This window comes from Papilio xuthus, unplaced genomic scaffold (assembly GCF_000836235.2).
Source record: "Papilio xuthus unplaced genomic scaffold, Pxut_1.1 DF825783.1, whole genome shotgun sequence".
Classification (NCBI taxonomy): Eukaryota; Metazoa; Arthropoda; class Insecta; order Lepidoptera; family Papilionidae; genus Papilio; species Papilio xuthus.
In genome coordinates, this window is record NW_013532866.1 from 53,881 (window position 1) to 76,289 (window position 22,409).

The following is a 22,409-nucleotide window of genomic DNA, read 5'->3' on the forward strand; positions in this document are numbered from 1 at the left end:
AATCTTGTTATTTTGTAACTTCTCAATGCATGTATGTATGTATGTATATGTAAAACAGGTAATAAATGTGCCAAATATTGTTATTATATGAATAGTTTTTTTCTTATATTGAAGAAATAAAATTGAGATTGATGTATTGTTTTTGAATATTTTGGTATAAAATGAAGGTAAAGCGAACACCAAATTAAAATTGTAGTTTAGAATATATCGTGTAATTGTGAGCTGGAGGTTCCTCGGGGAGCGAATATCGATGTATTTGTATGTATGTGGTTTGTACTAACTTATGTAAAACGTGATTCACTAATACGATATGTATCATAGCTTAAAACGAATCATGTAAATTTCGATGTCAATTTTAGATGCTCGTTTAGTTCGGGCGAGTTTTGTATGGAAAAGATTTGCTACAGCAGTTTTTGCAAACTTAGTATTGTAAGAAATCATTTATCTGATGTTATGTAACCGTCTGTCTGTCTGTCGTAGTTTTCTTTCCTTATTTCTTCTTCTTACTTCTTCTCTCTGTCTTCTATGATCTTCGTAGTCTTCGACAGATTATAATTCATCGTTATTGTTGTTATAAATGTTGTCACCGTCAGAATGTGAACTTCTTTACTTTGTTACGTGACTGTATCGTGCATCATCGACTCGTTACAATAACAATTTGCTGTCCACATACAAGCTAAGGAAGTTTACAATCTGCCGGTGGCACGGATATAAAGAGACGCGGTCGCGGGCGCGGGTCAGTTTGTTTGTTACAAAGAGAATATACAAAATATATAACCGGTCGTTGGTACTAAGTTAGATCGTAGTGTATTTTTGTATCGTCTACAAGTTCGCGGTCAATTTGACGAAAAAAAAACAATTTAAAAAAGTATATCGTGTTTGGAAGCGGAAACTTTTGTTTGTTGTACCTGGACTCGTGGAGAACGAAACGATCCGTCCACTGCGGAATTCGAGGTAGTTAGTTAAGGCGTTGCGCTACGTAGCTCCCTGTCCTGCCTGTCCTGTCTGTCCTGTCTGTCCTGTCTGTCCTGCTCCCGAAGGACAAAGTAGTTGCCCAGGACACACGCGCTTAGAACGAACTGTACTTACCCCTAAAGTTACCCCTACTTGTCACCCCCCGCCCCCGCCCCCGCCCCGCGCACAATTCCGCGGCCCCCGCACCACGTCTCTGTTGCGTTAGTTTTGCGGACATCGTTCAGTACAAATCACGCTCTACATTGGAGTCCTTCTTTGAGTGAAGTTAGAAGAGTTGACTATTTGAATGAATGGTGTCGATGTCCGCAAGGCTCGTGTCAGATGTAGCGTCCACGCGCACTCGGTGCCAAACCATTATTTAATAGATCATAATTATATATTTACATTTTATTGATATACATACATAGTATTGTTTACTTTGATATTGTATGTACAGGATCGAGGATTCATTGCAATGTGTTTATGAATACTCATATACCGAATATACGAAATAAAATAGAAAGTTGTTTTATTTGTTTCTTTCCTGAACAATTTAATTTTCTAATTATTCAACTACAGATTATTATGGATTTAATATTACAACTGTTCACCACAGAACTCCATCTTACTTCGACCTTCTGAAAATTCATAACAATAATAAATCTTACTAATATTATAAATGCAAATGTTTGGATAGATGGATGTTTGTTAGAAGGATCTCCAGAATGGCTGTATGGATTTTGCTGAAATTTGTTATAGATGTAGAACATAGTATGCAAGAACCCATAGGTTACTAAGTAATTGTTTACAACAACAGCTAGTTTAACATATTAATACATACATACATACTGCGAATATTCCATTATACTGTACTAAAATAAGCTGTCACATTTTGTGCATACAATTTGTGAGGTTGTCCAACGAGAAGACACATGTAGTGGAGAATGATTACGCAAAACGTTTGATTGAACAGAAGCGTCGTAATGGAAAAGCTTTCAGTCCATGTGAAGCAATTAGTGAGACAAAGCGAGCGCTGATTGCCTCTCACTCGATAATTGGTACCAATTCTCTTCGCTGGTAAAAAATGTGAAGCGAACTTGATGAGAATTTTTTTATGTCAAAGTTATAGCTGTGTTATTGTTTTTTTTTTTGTTGATATAGAAAATATTAACGAAATGCTTCGTCTGATCGAGTTCTGATTAAATTAAAGTCCGTTTCATTATTTTTACATTATTAGTTATATCCTAACAGTTAACTTTTTGTTTAATTTTATTATTTATATTTAAAAATTATTTTAGGTATATGTTTAAAAACTCCTCGATGGAAATGAAAGTAGCCGCCGCGTGGCTCTTAGCTGACGTAAGTGAAAGAATTAACTTGAGAGGTCTTGAATTACGAGAATTAACGAGAAAGGTAATTAGGTAATTAAGGAATATTGCTTAAATTAACTGTTGAGAAAATGCGTGAAATAAAGTTAGTCAAGATAGTGAACAAAATTAATAATTACTAAGGGTGGTCTCTAGTCCGAACTAGTCTACTCTGAGTCCGGAGTCAGAAAGATGGTGCAGACTGTATAGAATTTTATAAAGACATAAAGCGGTGTTCCTGAACCTAGGATTGGTCTGTGGTGACAAGTCTCTGTTTTGTAACAGAGAACGAATGAATATGTATTAATGAAAGTGTTACACGACAGCAGCAGTGTCTGAGGCAGTGGAGTTCTACGGTTAGCAATCATTTTCGTAACATCGTGAAATCGGTGGGCGAAAGTTTATTACAAATGAGAATCAATTTCTCGCGCCATCAATCATGCGACTAAAATATTTCTCTGGCAGACATTTTCCATTCAGACGATATTTTCGTTGCGCGACGACATTCAATAATATCTCAACGTCGGGAATATTCAATTTCTATTTTTTTAATAAGATGACAAATTCAGAAATTATTTTTCTAAAGTAATATAACTTTTAAATTCTTACTAAACAATGACTGATTCATTTATAAAAAACAAATTTTAATTTCTTAATCAATATATAGTCTATCGAAATAACCACTTTGATTTTCCCAGACCAAGTCTTCAACATTTTTATTAGTAATTTCTTGTATAAAACGTAATTCTCCTTTTTTTTTATAAAAATTGTGATAATATCGTTGTAATACAGGGTGGCCCATAAGTCCTTTGAAAAGTAAAATTTGAATAAAACGAACAGGGCGCGCGTGAGCGGTGCAGGGGAAGCGGGGGAAGTAACTTCGGTTTCTGGGAATTTAGTCGCGATGGAGCGTTTTACCGGAGCGGACCGTGCGTTTTGTGTGCGCGAGTTTTATAAAAACGACAATTCGGCAACCGTTGCGCGGCGTAAATTTCGAGAACACAAAGGTTTACACAACTTTGACGACACTCCAACTCTTCAAACGATTAAGAACTGGGTTGCTAAGTTCGAGGAGACCGGTTCGACGTTAGATAAACCGCGGTTGGGTTGCCCAAGGACGTCACGTACGGAACAAAACATAGACACAGTGACACAGTCTATTCGCGAAAATCCGACACAGTCAACTCGTAAGCGCGCCAGAGCATTAAACGTATCCAGGACATCGTTACAACGGATTTTGAAGAAAGATTTACATATGCACCCTTACAAAATTCAGTTGGTTCAAGAATTAAAGGAAACTGATGGTATTCAAAGACAAAATTATGCGAATGAAATGTTGAATCGGTTTACTTCCTTCAACAACATAATGTTCTCTGACGAGGCTCATTTCCATCTTAACGGGAATGTTAGTAAACAAAATTGCCGCTATTGGAGCCCCATCAATCCAAAACTTAAGCATCAGAAGCCCTTACATAGTCCGAAAGTGACTGTTTGGGCCGCTATGTCAGCCCATGGTATCCTAGGGCCTTACTTCTTTGAGGATGGCAGAGGGCGCGCAGTTACTGTTACGTCGGAGCGATATGTGGCTATGATCGAAGAGTTTTTCATACCAGAATTGCAAAACTTTTCAGGCTTTAATGCCAGGACGTGGTTTCAACAGGATGGGGCCACTTCTCACACCTCTAACACTGCTATGCCCGTTATCCGTCAACTTTTTCCTGGCAAAGTGATCTCTAAGAGAGGAGACATTTCCTGGCCTGCACGTAGTCCAGATCTGACCCCGATGGATTTTTTTTTGTGGGGCTAACTTAAGGCTAAAGTATACGACACAAACCCGCGGTCAATTGAGGCCCTAAAAGAAAACATCCGCAGAGAAATGACAAGCATTTCAGCAGTGACGTGCCGCGCAGTCATCGACAATTTTAGACGTCGTTTGCAAGAGTGCCGTGATCGCAACGGATTACATTTAGAAAATGTTATTTTCAAAAAATAATTCCCGTTTTTTAAGCTTTTTTTGTAAATAAAAATTTAATTCATAATGTAATTAGTTTTATTTTAATATTTTTTTTTCATATCAAAGGACTTATGGGCCACCCTGTACCACAGTTATCAATTACATAGAGCCTTTGTGTAATCATTCTACATAACACGTGTACCTATTGTTTTCTTTTGTAGCAGACAAAACGGCAATCGACTCTGCTAACGAAGCTCTCCTTCTAAAAGCTTTTCACTTTGTATATTTCAAATGAGTCTATATCACAATCACTGACAAAATAATGTGTCGATCTCCATTAGTTGTAACAGCGATAGACCATATTAAAATTTGTGCAGCGCCTCTACCGGACGTAAAGCACACCAAAAATCTTTGGTACATGGTAGAGTCCGAACTCGGGCGCGTAGAACTCTAATCCAGTGTTTAACCACTGCGCCGTCGACTCTAAACTTAAGTTGTAAATGTATATTTAGACAAGACTGCAGTGAACTACATACATTGCTTGAGGACACTGTCTGTTTCACACAAAGACTCTGAATGCGGTAGCAAATACTATTATTTAAATCTGAGAAGGAATCCAATCTCTTGATATAAAGTTTGTTAGATTTAAGATTCGATTCAATTTGCTTTCTTCTTTAGTTTAACTGAATTTAAGTCGCTTCTTTTTTGAACTTATTTTCCTACATACATATTCCTTCATTCCTAGTTTGTTGCTGCACTAAGAATTTATAAAATGACGGGAAATCGTTGAAGAAAAATAACTTCGACAATTGTGAAAATGAACAGAAAATTTTTATATATTAAAAATCTAAATATTACTTATCCTACTAACCTTAGGAAAAGTCATATTTAAATTTTTATATTTATTTCTTGAATTAGTGAATGTTTTGGTACTTATATACAATGGTTCTATTGAAAATTGATTTCCCTATGAAATTATAATAGTTAATACGACAGTTATATGTAGCACTGTCCGTATTATACGAGTATAGTGTACATGTACAAAGCCGCGTACAGTAATTGCACACGAAATGATTTTATTGCATTGTCCGCGCCACCATTGTCTGCTTGTAATCAACTCAAACGGAACGAGCTCGTGGAAATTCACGCGAATATTCAATAGCTTGATTAATTCACATATCAAATGCTACCAATTGAAAAAAGGTTTTATATGCCTTCATGTATCTGACCACTGAAAAACACACTAACAAACAAATATCACTAGCAGTCAGATAGTCTTCAATTATGCAGAATATTTTAGGTGCGAAGACTAGCAGTTGACCGCGACTTCTTCTACAAAAAAAAATATTAGATATAGTGTTCAACACCGGGAATAGTGTTAATTCCAAAGAGTGATAGAATTACTCAAAAATGAGTTTAGTAGTTTCGGAACCTTTTTAATGCAAAATACTAAAACCTTTCCCATTATAATTTTGGTATAGATAATAGTTAATTTATATATAATGTTTTGTATAGAATATTTCGTCTAAGTGTATGTTCTCGTGAGTGAGTTTGCTTGTAATTGAGTAGTTGGTGCAAGTGCAGTGCATCTCATTGTTGTACGACTCAGCGCATGCTCATGCTTCAGAGTTTACTGTTTGAGATGCTCTGCGGATAACTACTATGAAGCACTTACCTATACAAGTTTGAATACTTTATTTACCTCTCAACATGTACATACTACATATTATATACCTGTATTATATGATACTGCGATCTCATACAGTAATAAATCTGTTAAACGAATGGTTCAGTAAAAGCGCTATACCTTTGCCGACGCCATTCCTCAAGTTATGTCTTACATTATGAAATATATTGGAGTTGTATAAATGTCCAATTTATCGTGGATTCCTTGACACCAGCATTGCTTGGACGCGGATATTGGAAACTTGTTTGGGCAGCGCAAACAGCCACACGACATGCGCCGGTCTCATTGGACTGTTTGTGATAGCGTATCCTAGGAGGTGAATGCACCCTCTCGTGCAGGATATCGTCTTTTCATAAAACTTTCAATCGATATTCAGAAGGATTCTGCTAGAAATTTTTTGTAACGACAATAATCAAATGACGAGATTTAAACTTACGATCACGTAATGATGTATAACATTAAGTATTAATTTACTGGCACTCCAAGTTTTTTTTAATTAGTAAAGTATGTACGCGATGAAACTACACAAAAATAGCTTGAAAATGTTAATAAAAATTTCGACTAATAAGCAAATAAATACCAGTTGTTTAATTAATTTACGGAACTTGTAATTTTAATACATAATTTTCTCACAAAGCGTGTTTTCACAACACACACATTTACTTACATCTCAATAAGTTGCAGTAAAAATGTACAAAATGAAAGGGACAGCAACAGTCTACTTCCGCGTCGCTTCGTTACTCGTTAGCTTTGCGAGATGTTATTCAAATAACAGAGGGCGCTGCGCTTTGCTTCGTTACCGACTGTCTCTGTGTGTGTTAAGGGGAGTTTTCACTGAGCGGAAAAACGCCATGCACCACGCACTATCTCTATATTACCGACTCACGACAGATCCGACAGACATCCACTGATTTGTGTTGCACTTAATTTTTACAAGCGCCCAGAAATGTTAGTGTTTTCAGTGGTTCATGCGGACCTATCCGATTCAGTCCGCAGAATCACGTACCGTGGAAATATGCCTTTAGTTATACGCCTTCGCTATTTCATTTTGCAAACTCAAAATTATTCATTTTCAATCAAGATTTATGTAAAAGCACTCTTTGACGAACAAAGAAAATATGCATGAGGTAAACATTAAGCTAGGAATTATTTTATTTTTTATTATTACGTGTAAATACACAATACTTATGGTAAGTTACGGATATAAAACAACCACAATTAAAACTCTCTTTCTTAATATATTTTTTGTTCAATATTCAAAAATGAAAGCAGTAGACATTTTAAAAGCGGCATACGTTAAAGCAACAAAAAACGACTAGTTTGATAACTTTTGGACGACTCTGCAAGTATCCAGCCAGTGTCATCCGCGCGCTTTCACCAACTTTTAATAACTTCAACCTTTAAACATCGTTCAGTAATTACAAAGCGAAGTTTAATTTAAATTGTCTATGTTTTAGTTGTGTCTGTCTGTGAATACATGCATTCACACTTTTACTCTTGCTAAAATTTATTAGTTATATATTTTTCTTGAATTTCATTAATCAGCAATTCTTCTCATTGGAATGAAAAGCTTTTGAGTTTCATTAGTTTGAAATAAGAATGTAAACATAACATAATTTGTTATTCTAATTTAGTTCTTCTGTCAGTTAACTGGTAGTCTTTTACTTTGATAAGCAAACATTTGTTTTCGCTGCGTAGTCTGTTTGCGTTTACTTTGATAGTAAACATTTCACAGACCAACTCACTGCGCATTTTGTTTTTCAGCCTTTGACAAAAAACATGTCATTTTGTTTGACACTGTTATTTGTTGAAAATGTTTCTATAATTTGTACTTCAATGTTTTTAATATTTTGATGTGATAGCGCCTTATAAATCAATAAACGCCGGCTGCACGCAAGAAAAACCTCATTGTCACGTTCCGCCTGAGCTGAGCGAGCAAGCGAGAGCGCCGAACAAGTGATAGAGAGGTAAGATCAGCCTATGCGTTATCACGTAAAATTATCGTTCGTTAACCGACATTAGAGAAATTTTAGTTTTTTTTTCCATTGAGGACATTTTGTGCAGAACACTGAACATAAGATAAATGCAGTCTTTTACTAAGAATATGTATTTATGTCATAAGTCAATGTAAAAAGAAGTAATGCTCCCGCTGTGTACGGGGCAGCGCAGGGCAGGGCAGTGGGGGGTGCGGCGGTCTCGATGTCATAAGACTTGCAGCGAGGCGACGGTCGCACAATAGAGCGCCATAAAAATGTCCGCTGCAGGAAGAAGTGCTACGAATAAATTGTTAGGACTCATAAAGTAGAGCTATAACCTGGCTGATATTTTACCTAGATATATTACATTCGATATAGAATTTTCTAGATGAAATAAGAAGATAATCAACAATATGTTGTTTATTATGACTACCTATCTAACATATTTTTATATACAAAAGAGACAAATTTAGTTTTTTATTTATTCATAGCGAATGTTTATAAAAGTTTGAGTGCAATCAACAGTTTACGACTTCTTGCTAAGAGTTTTTTTGCTCTTTTTTCTTCAGTTATAAGTATTGGTTATTTCAGCTTATTATAAAAACGTCCTAATTATCTCCTGATTCCAGTAAGCCAGTATCCTAGTGGTCCGCAATTACCGACCTCCTAAGTTTTTGGTCACGACGTTAATGGCTTTTGAATTGCTTTCCACTAGATTTATTTTCCAACAAAAAAGTTTAAAAATTCCCTTTAAATGTTAACGTACTTTGATATGAAATATGTTTTTAAAAATGAACTTAATCTGTTTTGTCAAAATATTTCGATGTATCTTTGTGTAAATAATTGATGTTGTTCTCATTTTTTTCCTAAAAAATATAAACTAATTAATTAATCAGATTAATTTCTAAGTTACTAACTTTATTTAAATACATTCAATTAAGTTCAAAAGCTTCACTTACAGTGCTTGTTTATTTGAAATGCTTACTTTACGAATAGACGTAAGATAAAATGAAAAAAGACTGACTTCCTAGAAAGTTACAGAGAGGGGAAGTGAGGGGGGAGGCTTTTACTGTACGAATAGAGAAATGATTCGAGGGAATTTAACGAGGGTTCAGTTTCAAAGGAAGTAGTTAAGTGAGGCTTAGACCAGGGGGTGCAGGGAGCGGGGGCGGGGGTATGAAAGACCGCGGGGCAATGAGCTAGTGGAAGGGAAACGCAATTTGCCGCTGCGTCTTGTTTAGACAATATATGTATGTACGTCTCTTAACATGTTTTATATACGTTGACTTTTTTAAAAGAAATTTGCGTTTTATTTTTTACTAGCTGTCGCACATGACTCCGTCTGCGAGGAACTAAATAACACTTAATAAGTAGTCTACGTATATAAAATAAATAATTTTATAAATGAAAAGATACATATTTTTGATAATGGTAGTATATTTATATTTATATAATGAGGTGAGTACAATGACAGTCATATAGAGACGTACGTCCGCTATACAACATCAGAGTATGTCCCAACTGTCCGGTACAGTGCGGTACATAAGAGCAATGTCATAGATAACATGATGAATGCAGTGTCGCGTACAGTCGCGTACAGTCGCGTACAGTCGCGCACAGCGCCGAGTTGCCAGCTGTAAATCTGTCTCGTCACGCAACATTAGCACGGGACTGTACAGTATACAACATGTCAGAGACATTAGTTAACAATAATCATTTTGCTATAATACAATGCAGATGTACGACAATTTACAGTCGCCGGATAGGAAATTTATTTCCTATCCGGCGAAGTATCACTTGACACTCACAACGCAAGGCCATCTTGTTACTGTAACATAAGAAGCAAGTTGTTAGTACAGTCGGGTACACAACACAACTCGTATCTATTAAAAAATATTTTCTAATTCGGTGAAGTGGCAACATCGCCTATTACTTTTTAATTTAAAGCCTTGATACTTTTGAGGCTTATCCTTATTATTTTCGGTGTTTCACGACACCATTTGAAGAGTAATTAATCTCTACTAAAATGTAATTACTCGTCCCTACGCCCCGCGACACCCGCGACCCCCGCGACCCTCACGGCCACGTGACGTCATCGATAATAGAAAGTTAGACGAGCGAATATTGAGACACGTTCGGTTTGCACAAAATATTTGTTACTTATCAAGTTTATTTAAAATACGTAAATTGTAGAATATAAGTGCTATAAGCTAATGCTTCTTCGCACCTCATGAGTTTATATAGTTCTTGTTATAATGAATTTTGAAACACTTGAAATGATCGTTCAACTGTTTGTAGTAACAAGGTAACAAATATACATACATACAAACTTTGCATTTATATATAATAAATAAGTAGGAAGATATAATTTTCAGTCAGTATCTTTGTTTCTGATTTGTGATGAAATAAATTACTCTCATTTTCAGATTTTTTTTATCACGAAGTGGCTTCCTCTAAGGAGAGCGAGTGTTCTTGAGCCGAGCTGTGCGGGGACCGACACTAATTGATACTTGTGTCAATAGTCCGACTCCTGAGGGCACTCAATGACCTCGCTGTCACACCGTCACATTGTTACACAGTTCATTTGTTATATAACTATTTACTTATATACGAGATGTGAACCAGATTTAAGATTTATAAACTTCGTGTCGTCGTCGTGTTATATCTAATTGTCTTTTACAAAATCATAAACAACAATGTGTTTTAGCACATGTATGTATTAGTTAACAGTAATTTCTTGTTTCTTAAATTATATTAATTTGTATCTTATTTTATTAATTATTAAAACGTCGATATTGCTTAAATATTACCTACTTCTCACTAATAAGTTTAGATGGATGTATGGATGGATGGAAATTTGTTAGAAGATATCTTCAGAACGGCTGCACGGATCTCGCTGAAGTTTTGCAGAGATGTATATAGTACGTAATTTGGAATAACACATAGGATACTTATAAAATTTTCTTATTCCGCGCCGACGGAGTTGCGGGCGGCGATAGCTTGAATTTTAATAAATTTTCCATTTAATTTTATTGTTTTTTCGATATTTACCAATAAAGGATAACTGCAACTACTACATTGAATGCTACATATATTTTTATAATTTTCCCAAATGAAATATAAAACGACCGTATAATTAAGATACAGTTTCTGAGGAGGAAATAAAACTTGTTTAGGATTTAGAGGAGTTACGTCGTCGGTGGATGAATGCTATTGAGCGGGTCACTGAGGCTGGCTTCAGTCTGCTTAAATGTTTGCCTGTTCTTCTAACATACCTGTAAATTTATACGAAATATTACGAAAGACGCTTATGTTATTAAAAAAGGCTACGAAATTAATAATAGAATTCAAATAGTATGACTTTTTTTTCACTAAAAATGTAGAAAAACAACGCGTCTCCCGACATTCTAATTCAATATTGTGCCTTCAAACATATTATCCGTGTTATCATCAAACAATTTCAATTCATTTACATTGTTCTACTGTTGTTCTGTTTTTATGTATGTACGTCGTTTTAATACCAGAAAATTACTATAACTTTCTGATTTATCTGAATTGTTGTCTTGATTGAAGCCGCATCGCTTACATGCGTAGATATATCCGCTGATAAGCAAAAGTGGTTCGACATCGAATTTGATTTCGGCCGTTAGTCAATACAAGAACATGATTGTGTAAAGTAATTGCGATAAAAAACGATATATTTTAGATTATAAATACAGACCAGATGTTGCTCTGACATCCTGCCAAGGTTTTTACGTAGCCTGTTGGACACGGACCATGATGAGAGAAACGTTTTACTCTTGTAGCCGGCTCACCTACCACAAACACACAGATCATTGTAAAAACATTATATGTTATTGAATTTTAATACAATAAAAATGCAAAGTTTCATAAGAAAACAGTCATGCAGTACAATATAGACTGCCTCTATTCTGTCCTCGTGTGAAAGTGATACCTGAGACGTCACTCGGTGCTCCCCCGCCCGCCGCAAACACGGCGCACCCCAACAACACAGCCGCCGACAAGAAACGCATCCTTCATCACAATTGACCGCTGATATTTTAGAGATTTAAAATCAAATGACACGAGGAATAATAAAAATAGTTTATATATCCCCCACTCATATCATATTCCTGTTAAATAACGTCATTCTGAACAAAAAGAATAAGGAAAGTTAGTGTACATGGCGATGTGCAACCACAATGTTTTTGATAGAAATATATTCAATCACATAGCTGTCGCCCGCGACTCCGTTCGCGCTTTTAAAAAAAATATATAGTAGTCGATTCTCAGACTTATTGAATATGCATATAATATGTCAAAAATCGTTTAAGCCGTTTCGGAGGAATATGGTAAGTAACATTTTGATAAGAGATATATACATTCAGGATTAATTGTACATGTGTGTTTTATTTGCGTATGGGAGTCTAATAGAGTCTTATTATATAAACGATCCTATGAAGTAAGGTCTTCTGAGAAGTAAAACAGTATTGAAAAGAACAGCTTTCCTTAAAGAAACAGAGTCTTCCTTTTTCGACCTACTCTTCCTCGTTATTATGAAAGGGTAGGATGGAGAAGAGATCTAGAATTGAAACTACTGCACTTTCTTATATGTCAAAATTATAGTATATAATATATAAAGAGATATTATATTATGTTAAAATATAACAAATACCTAAATTAAATTTAGACATATAAGAACTTAAAACCATATTACTTTAATTAAATGATATGAATAATTGATATACAAATGAAATCACAATTATATTATATTTGCGTTTATTAAATTTTCCCTTAAAATAATGAGTTAGCAAATAAGGTAATTGTGCGCAATAAAACTAATTTAGAATATTTATTGATCACTAGCTTTCAGCTGCGACTTCGTCTGTGCAGAATTTTAAAAAAAAGGTGAAAATGTATGTAAACTCGAGACTATAATATTCTATGTGTTCGCCGGAATACAAAAGATGTTTTGTTGTTTCTTATTATAACAAGTTTTATATAATATAGCAAACACGCAGATATCCTTCATGTTAACATGCTTTGCTTAAGCAATTTTACTTCTTACCAATATTAGAATTGCGATTGTTTGGATGGATTAATGGATGGATAGATGTTTGTTAGAAGGTATCTCCATAACGGCTGCAAGAATCTCGGTGAAATTTGGCATAAATATAGAAAATAGTGTGGGAGAACAAACAGGCTAGTAGTATTTAAAGTGTTGTAAAATAACTTGTTTCTCAACAGTGTAAGTTGTACTTGTCCCCAGAGAGTGACAAGTTGTGAAGCGCTTGCAACTTAAGTTCTCTTGTGCAGCGTCGCGAGTGCTCAAGTTGTGTTAAGTTGCAAGTGAACACGTCTTGCTTGTAACAATCATAAGGCATCTCACATTTAAGTGAATCACTTATAAAACTAATTTTAACTTATTTACATTTAAGTACATAGCAAAGTTTATTGTTTAAAAAATCATGTTTTATTTGTAGAACAATTAATTATGATATCAGTATTTTAAAAAACTTTATTGCAATGTATGTAAAAAAATTAAGAATTTTAAGTTAGTTAACATTGCTATTCAAAAACTCAAGGCGCCACTGCTTGTTAAGTAAAAAGGCAAATTATTTGTTGAAATGTACTCAGAGTTTAATCTCTCAGTTAAACATTTTGTTTTAGAATTGGAAAGATTCCAGCAAAGCGCGATGTCTCTTCGTGGAGATAAATAGCTAAAGTCTTTGTTATGGAACAGAAAAAGAAAACAATTGGATAGAAAATCTAAGCGAGTATTGGACATGTCAAATTGTAAGATTTGTATGATATATATTATTACTACAAATAATCATCACAAGACTAGTTTTCTTTGAAAACTCAATTGTGATTATGTTATAAGTATATAGAGTAATGTATTAAGTACTACTTCCTGCCTGACGAAGAATTATTAAATTGCAAATGTTTATATATAAGTAGGGGTAGAATGAGTTGATTTGAATAAAAATATATTGAAAATGAGGTTGTGTAATACTCCACAAACTCTACAATGGATAAACACAATTATTTTAAAAAGTAATCTATAATGTGCTGTGTGCATCACTTACCAAAGTTCTATTAAAATCGGTCCATTCGTTTTGGACATGCAGACATGCAGACAGACAGACACATAAAAATCATACACGAGATGTATTTGTGAACTGATAAAACAGTAACGCAAAGACCTAACGTGTACGAAATATGTTTTTTCACGATTTTACATACAGACACTGCAATTTTATTAATATGTATAGATATACAAATGTTAATATAGTTATATTGATTGTCAGTTTGTTCGTAGCGTAGTGGTAGCGTCGTCAGCGAGGCGCCGCGACGCGCCGGGGATGGTAACTCAGTTAGTGCTCAAGTTAAGATCTAATTTCATCGCCGACAACTTTTACTTCGCGAGATTTTCTTGTTCTTGCGGCATTCTCTAATACGATTTGTCTTCTTTATGATTTTGTTTTCTCTCTGTTATAGATAACTGATTATGTAAAATAACATTGTTATTTCTTGTAACGTACTTAATTTGTGAAGGAAAAATATAATATTATTGAAATCTTTGTTTGAGACATAGATTGATTACGAATTTGTTAAATTAGAAAAATAAATCTGCAAATAATTAAAACTGTAATGAGGTATGTAAAGTTGTTGTCAACATAATCAATATAAATGTCCTATTCTATCCAGTGAATGAATTAATGATTCAACCAACATCTATTGAATCAAACATGGCGGACTAACGACCGGCGAGTGAATGAACGGAACGAGAGAACGAGTGAATGACTGAGCGCGCGGTAATCGAATGCAAACAGAACGAGCGCAGATGAGCTTGTAAAATAATTCAATTGTTACAAATTAAACAGGGATTTCGTCGCTTTGAACACTAACCTTTGTACATTCTTACATGTCTTTGTACAACAAATGAAGTTCATGAAAGTTTAATTCAATTTGTATTAGCACCAGCTGCATCATAATAACAATAATGGGTTCAGAAAGAAACTATACTTACAAGATATACAATTTAAAATTAATTTTAAAGTTGTCTACTTACGTTACTACGTTACTACTAGCTTTTCCTTTAGTTGTTTCCACACACACACGCACACACGCACGCACGCACACATAAAGAGATAACTAACTGGGCCAGAGTTTTGTTTCCTATTTGTTTTGACAGTACCGTGCGTGTGTTCGCGACATCACACATTTTATTATTTTCTATAAAAGAAATGGTGAGCAATAAAACTTGTCACATATGTGTCTGTCAGGTGACACGTGCGCTGTGATTTACTTCGCGTGGCACACAGCGGCTGTCACACCCGCATATATCATAGCATCCCTTTTTATAATTTCACTTCTTATAACAACTTTGGTTATTCGCTGCGTTTCTAATAAAATTGTGACGTCACAGCTATCACATTTTAAAAATAATTAGAATCTGTGAAACAAAGTGACCCAAAATTATGTTTAATTATTGGTTACTTTTTCGAGAATTACAAAAACATCCCAAATATAGCTTAGTGGTCTACCTTAGTTTATTTAAATATTACTTGATTAAATAAACTTCTCTCGGGCCAGGAAATGACGAATCTAAATAAAAATAAATATAATTGTGATAATTGCTATAAAAATATAGATAGAAAGTCATTTAATTCATATAGGATTCGTAACTGAGCACTTTGAAACTGTCCGAAAGAGATAAGCACTTAAAGTTTACGACAATGGTAAAAAAAAAAATCCTTTCAAAAATGTAACAATGAGAGAAGGGGAAATGGATCGTTCGCTGGAACGGAGCCAAGTTGAAGGTTTATGAATGGCCGCCGGAAGTGGCTGCGAACTTATAACAATAACTTTCAACAAACTTCGATTCATTTGTGCATCAGTCGAGCCCTAAAGTTTTTGACGTTGACGTCGTCCATTTTATCATGTTACGTTAAGTTTGTACGGTTAATGTTTGGTTAAAACAACAAACATTTAAAATTAATTCTAACTATGTAAATATTAAATTGAATGTCTTCATTTAATTTCTCTTGATTTGTTTCTCTTCTCTTTTACTTGTTTGTGATTGAGAAATTGACAATCGTCAAGAGTTTCTGTTATTAATTAAAAAAGGACATTGTAAACGACACTTATATTCATAGTACAAAAGTTAAGGAAGCTATAATTAGAATGATTGCTAAAGGAGAGCAGACGACGGCCGCGCTGGACACGTGCGTAGGCGGCTTGCCAGAGAGGAGCTGCTGCATGTTGAGCAGCACAGCACGCTTCACCACTTCCACTTGCTGCGTCTCACTCTCACCTGTCGACCTGGAATACGATAATACACTTTAACATGTGTGCAATAAGGGTGAACATTGTATACTTGTTTAACTATGTAATACTTCAAGTCGTATTGATTTTATTGCTGTTCCTAATCCAATACCTGATAACTCGACATTGGGACCCCCCGGAGACCACGTACACTGGGGACATGTGAGTCGCGTGTGTCGCGTTCGGCCCCACGGGCCACCAGGGGTCGTGACCCCCGACCACAGACACCACGGCGTCGGGCATGTACGTCACACCTCCAAACAGCAAGTTGGTGCGCTCTATGCCTGCCCACTGAAGAGTTTCATCGAAACTGTAACCAAATGAATCTTTTTAATCGAAATCAATATTCGATCTTTAACCATTCTTGCTTATTTACAACTTATTAACTGATCTAAAGATCACAATCAAGATAGCATTCGACAAACTTGACTTATTTATTGTTTTTGAAATTTGACAAAAAAGTAAACTTTCGACGTAAAATTTTGTTGCGTTTATGTTTCTTGTTTAACTTGAAATAATTTTAATTCCTCAATGTCAATAGAATGTGATCATATTCCGAGTGAGCTGGAAGCGCTGCAGCTGCGGCAAGTCATGTTGTAAGTACAATAATTAGCTCTCAGTCTCCGACGTATTGTTTCAACAGAAAGCACTTAAAGCGCTGCCGGTCTATGAATAATAAAATCCGAATGAATTATTAAAATCTTCGTGAGATTATGCTAAAGATTTCTTTTGTAGTCGGCGACATAATTTTACATTTCAAAAGCTTTTAAAACCTTTTTAACTTAACTAATTTATGCATACTACAACTACAAAAACGTGCTTGAATCTACGACATATACAGCAAACATTGGAATGAATTGTTGTAACAATTCACAATTGCAAACTAGATGGCGCTGTACGAGTTTATTAGAAGACATACAACTCATACATACACTCGCAGCTGCGCGCGGACAAAGTTGTATAGTTATACGTATTGTACGTGCTTGTGGAAAAGAGATTAAACTCACTCTTCCGTGAAGTATTGTCGGCATAGAGCTCGGAAATACGGGAGAGCCACTGCGTTGTGGAAGGAATTGAAGCTGGCGGTGGTCTGGTGCCAGCCGAACTCCACGCAGGACTGATACATCCATAGACGATCTGGAACATTTACATATACATATTATTAAGCTAATATTGGTACACAGTAAAGAGTTAAGGTGACTTACGTTTGTTGTGTTCGAAACACAACTCCTTTTTATAAATAAAGATGCTGAATAATATCTTTTTGATTTTTAAAATACGAAGAGTAAAAATTAAATAATGTAACAGATGTGGTTTACAAAACTAAATTTAAAGAGAAAACTCTCTAATGTATTCGTTTTGCGTCCGTATAATTTGCGATGCGGCGGATTGCGCTGTCAATGGAAATTATATTTGTAATGCAAAATGTTGGAGGACGTCCGGATTGCTTGATGATATTCAAATTCCTAACTTGATTACAGAGCGCTACGGTTGTGTTTGCTTTGGCAAAATGTAAGAGCTTTAAGCCTGTTAATCAATCGTTCAATTTATTATTCCCGATGGATTTGATGGGCAATCAGTTTGACTTTACCTAATACTACGTAACTGTTTAACCTCGAACGATTTCCAACAACAATTCCTAAACGACGAATGATCCTTGTTCCACAGCTGCTAGTCGCGCGCGGCGGATTTTCTCCATTCACTTAGTGGAAAAAGGGTGTTAGGTGTACAATGTACTTACCGACAGAGTGGGGCGCGTCGTAGCTAGTATTGGTGTGTGCCGCTAGGTGCGCTGTGTAGCTAGCCTGTAAGCACGGTTGCGCCCACAGCTGGGACGTCACCCACTTGGCCAGCCGCTCTGTGGGCTCCGCTAAAAAAATTATAGCAAATTTTTATACATTACGTGAGCAAACTATTACTAAACAAACATCTTCAGTGGTACATACTGTGTTAATTTGTTATTAATATTTTTTTTTACTTTTAAAAACTTATTTAATTGTGTAAATGTATTTTACAGAATACTAACAAACGTTGGGATCTGTGAGGACCTCGCACGCGCCGGCGATGTCCCCGGTCGTCGCGGACTGCACGAGATGCGCCAGAGGCTCCAACACCCCGCGCCAGAAGAAGGTGCTCGTGTCCAGAGGGTTGGTCCCCTCGATGGGGGAACACGTGCTAGAGACAGAGGTCTTGCTTTATGGTCAATAATATAGTCATTTTAGTCCGCTGTTCCACTCGTTGACTAGCCGCGCGACTCTAACCTCGCTTCACTCCTATTAGATCCGGTACACACATAGCACATGTCAATAGCAGTTCAGTGAGGGAAAATTCTAAGTTAACATTTAGTGCAATTTTTTAGACTCACTTGAACATGTTTGAGACCCTGTTAGCGCCCTCCTGCGTAAGAGTCTCGGCGAACAGTCGCTCCAAGGCCAAGTCCAGCGTCGCCACGCACGCACCGCCCCCCTGCGCCCGCACCGCCTCCCATACCACCTCCAGATATTCTGAAAACATAGTACGATTTGTTTACTGATCATTGCTTCAGTACATTCTACCGAGAAGGGAATTGACAGGAGAAATAAGTGTGTACTTTTGCCAGCAATAAATGATTCTTTGTAATTGCAATGGAGATGACCTGACGACTGACCTGCGAGTTCGTCGTGTGCAAGCAGCGGACCGGAGTCACTAAAGGCTGCGGAGACGAGATGGGGGTAGGCGAGGCGCATCCACGTGGCCAGGCTGCCGGCGTGCGCGCAGCCTGCCAGCGCCACCTGTCCACCTCTACACACAACATACGTTATTGTTACGTATTTCATCCCGACGGTCGTAATCTGTATACGAAACGTAGTTTGTATGTAACCAAGAAAACAATAGAATTTGTCTTTCGATTGCTACTGCAATCTTTAGGTCGCGTAAATTTGTTAATTAAAAACACCACGGATAAGCAAAAATGGTTCCAAATCAATTATTGATTTTAGCCGCACGCGACCCATATGTATATTAGTGACATCTAGCGGCGATGCGCTGACTTTCTTATAAATATTAAGCAGTTCTTTGTAAAAGTTGCCAGTATGTTATACAATGATAATTTTAAAACAATATTTATTAATAAACAAAAGATTAAGGTAAATATGTTAATCAAAGAGGATGTTTTAATGTATGTATATTACGGAGTCAGTGGGCAGTGGACTAAACAAGACTTCCTCACATTCACGCGTGGGATGTTATTTGTTTGTCTGCTAATCCCACGGCACTTAGACCTCATTGAACATCTTGTGTTTAATTTTTCTATAGCGATGTAAATAGTGACAATTTTCATGCAATTTCCAAAAATTTAAAGCTAAAAAGTTTAAATGCTTCAAATATTTATTGTTGTTTATGAAAGAGTCGTTCTAAATTAAGATTTTTAAACACCTCAATTAAAATTTTAAAACGTATTAATACAGTAAATATCCTTCATAAATAATCCGATGTTTATATGAATAAAACATTAAACACAAACATTAATCTTCCTTGTACTAAGTAGTTATCCACTAAGGTTGTAATTAGTACAATAGTTTCCCACGGGTGGGCATTGTTCTATTGTGGATGACCAGTCGATTATCACAGACTACACTCAGGAGATGAGTTTAATAAGCATTTAGTTATAGCCTCCGTTACCTTCAGTATTTTAAACCATCAAATTGTTTTAATCATTTTTATCATGAACGTTAAAATGCATTTCCTCTCAAGTTGAGTATAAGCTTGCCAGGTCAAAAATTATAAAATGATTCCCTTGTTTTTTTCCATCGTTGCTATTTACTACTTAAAAAAAAACTATTTGTATGTTTGTTTGTATGTTCGGTGTTACCTGAACCTTCCACCTTGGAACTGATCACTCTGCACGTGCTGGATGAACTGCGCCAGATCCCCGAGAGCCTGGTCTACGGTGAGGTAACGCAGCTCCGGTACTGAAGTGCCGCTACAACAAAAAATACATTATATGTTATTACAAATATAGGATAGATAAATAATATAGCCTTAAGTACTCGTTATTTCTTCAGCTTTCTACCAGTACCAGTAGTCTTGGAGTTAATCCGGAACAAATAATTAAATACGTATTACAAATAAATATACTGCAAGGTATTTTTAGATGGTTCTAAGAACGACTCACGTTATTTATGTATGTATAGAAAGCTTTTACATTAACACGTTACAATACAAAGCGTGTCTTAAATTTTTTGTCGCAACAAAAATATCTTAAAGTACATTGGATTCGTTCTTATATCGAATAAAGACATCGCAGAATCTTTTTATATGTGACAGTAACGAGGCATGGGCGAGGGGTAGGTGGAGGGTTGGAGGGGCGGGAGGGGCGCATTTTATCGCCCGAAAGAAATTTATGAGCCGTTAAGGAGCTCGTGGGAAAAAGGCACGTAAACGCTGACTCGATTCGAACTTAGGACACGAGAACGTACGGCCTCCTTTATAAATGTATACGATGATTGGATCCAAATGGTTACATTGATGAAAGTTTTCCTTGCAATTTTACCATAAAAATATTGACAATCTACTAACGAAACAGAGAGAAAGAAATAGTTTATTTCTTTACATGTATCTTCTTAGTATTATAAATTTGCAAGTTTATATGGAGGAATATTAGAAGTTATCTCCAGAAGGGCTGCATAGATCTCGCTGAAGTTTGGCATAGATGTAGAACATAGTCTAAAGGTTCGCATAGGCTACTAATTATTTTTTTGTTATTTCTGCGTAGACGGAGCCGCGGACGACGGCTAGTACAGTATAGTAAATAGCACAATTCTGAATTTTTACATAAACAAAAATTAAATTTTTGTCAGTTTATAGTTAACCTAATCGGATCATAGAGTGACCATGTCCATAGTTTTACAGTGACATTAACAGAGTAAAATCTACATCTATAATTGTTATTTTGTTCGGCTTATAACACAATTAGCCGAATGAACTAAAAGGATAATCCTACCTCACCTGATCTCGTTATTTCGTTATTTAAAGTTTTCCAACGAATTCAACATGACTTTAGTTTATAATTAAGTTAATCATTACAGTAGGGCTGCGTACGTTTTAGGTGTATCTTTTGCAATCCGATGTTAACGAACGATTTGGACGGTAAATGAGTTAGGGTTGGCACTACATACCAATATAAAATATATTTTTTATTACCTACAATGAATATGGTTCAATATTTTTGAAATATGCCTGTGTAAATGAAGAATGTTATCTAACTGTAGTTCACCTTATGTATTTTGGAAATAACATAATTAAAAAAAACACCATATAATAATGTATTATAGAACAGTAAAAACATCTTAAATTGTTTCGTACTTATATATGAAGGGTTTCTATTTATACAAAAATACATTAACAATCCCTCAGAGATATGATTTTTTCTGCTGTTTCGCCATTTTAAACGCATAGTTAGTTTACAAAATGACTGTTAGCAATAGTGTCAGCCCTATGTCGAGTTAGGTTAATTGTTCATTGTCCAAATGACCCGCGGGTCAAGAGGCGGTTGACGTCCCCCCCCGTGCCCCCCGCCCTGGCCGCGTCACTTCACACAACGCCTGTCACATACACGAGACTGGACTTGGAGACTAAATACGATACAAAAAGCAACGTAGAGCTTATTTGTCCATCTCTTAAGGTTGATTTAATATATGAAATTAACATTAAGGTTCTAGTTAAGAACTTTGAATGCGTGCCATAAGTGGGCATTTAGTTTGAAAGACCAGTCGGAAGATTAATTAAAATCCACGACTTTATGAATCGTAATCCGTGGCCAGTACTATTTAGCTTTTGGCACTTTCAAATCGAATGTGATCTGAATGTTTACTTAAAATGGCAATACGATTGTAGCTCCAGCATTGCCGCGAGCCACCTAACTCAGCCAATAACAGTTCATACAGAATGGTCCGCTGGCGCAATGGACAACATATACTTTGTCAGCTACTGCCAACCGGCCATTGTACGCTCGCCATGACTACAAACAATTATAGGAAACAGTGTACATTTTTGACATCTAAAGTGGCCGTGAGCATCAAAAACTTGCTAGATAAATTTACGACGAAGTAATCCTGGGACCCTTTTTCCAATAACCGAATCCAAAATAGAGTTCGCACATC

At 35.9% G+C, this 22,409-nt stretch overlaps 1 protein-coding gene across 1 annotated transcript in view; it reads right to left on the reverse strand.

Moving 5' to 3' along the window:
• Positions 1–16,078: 16,078 nt before the first annotated feature.
• Positions 16,079–22,409, reverse strand: part of LOC106125694 (putative serine protease K12H4.7) — a 9,355-nt gene continuing 3,024 nt past the window's right edge. Inside the window, exons 4-11 of the mRNA XM_013322987.1 lie at positions 20,120–20,230; positions 18,917–19,050; positions 18,635–18,773; positions 18,296–18,444; positions 18,011–18,139; positions 17,277–17,406; positions 16,382–16,579; positions 16,079–16,266 (exon numbers count right to left, since the gene is read on the reverse strand). Coding sequence (XP_013178441.1) covers positions 16,095–16,266; positions 16,382–16,579; positions 17,277–17,406; positions 18,011–18,139; positions 18,296–18,444; positions 18,635–18,773; positions 18,917–19,050; positions 20,120–20,230 — 1,162 coding nt within the window. The 3' untranslated portion in view covers positions 16,079–16,094. The remainder of the gene's footprint in view (positions 16,267–16,381; positions 16,580–17,276; positions 17,407–18,010; positions 18,140–18,295; positions 18,445–18,634; positions 18,774–18,916; positions 19,051–20,119; positions 20,231–22,409) is intronic.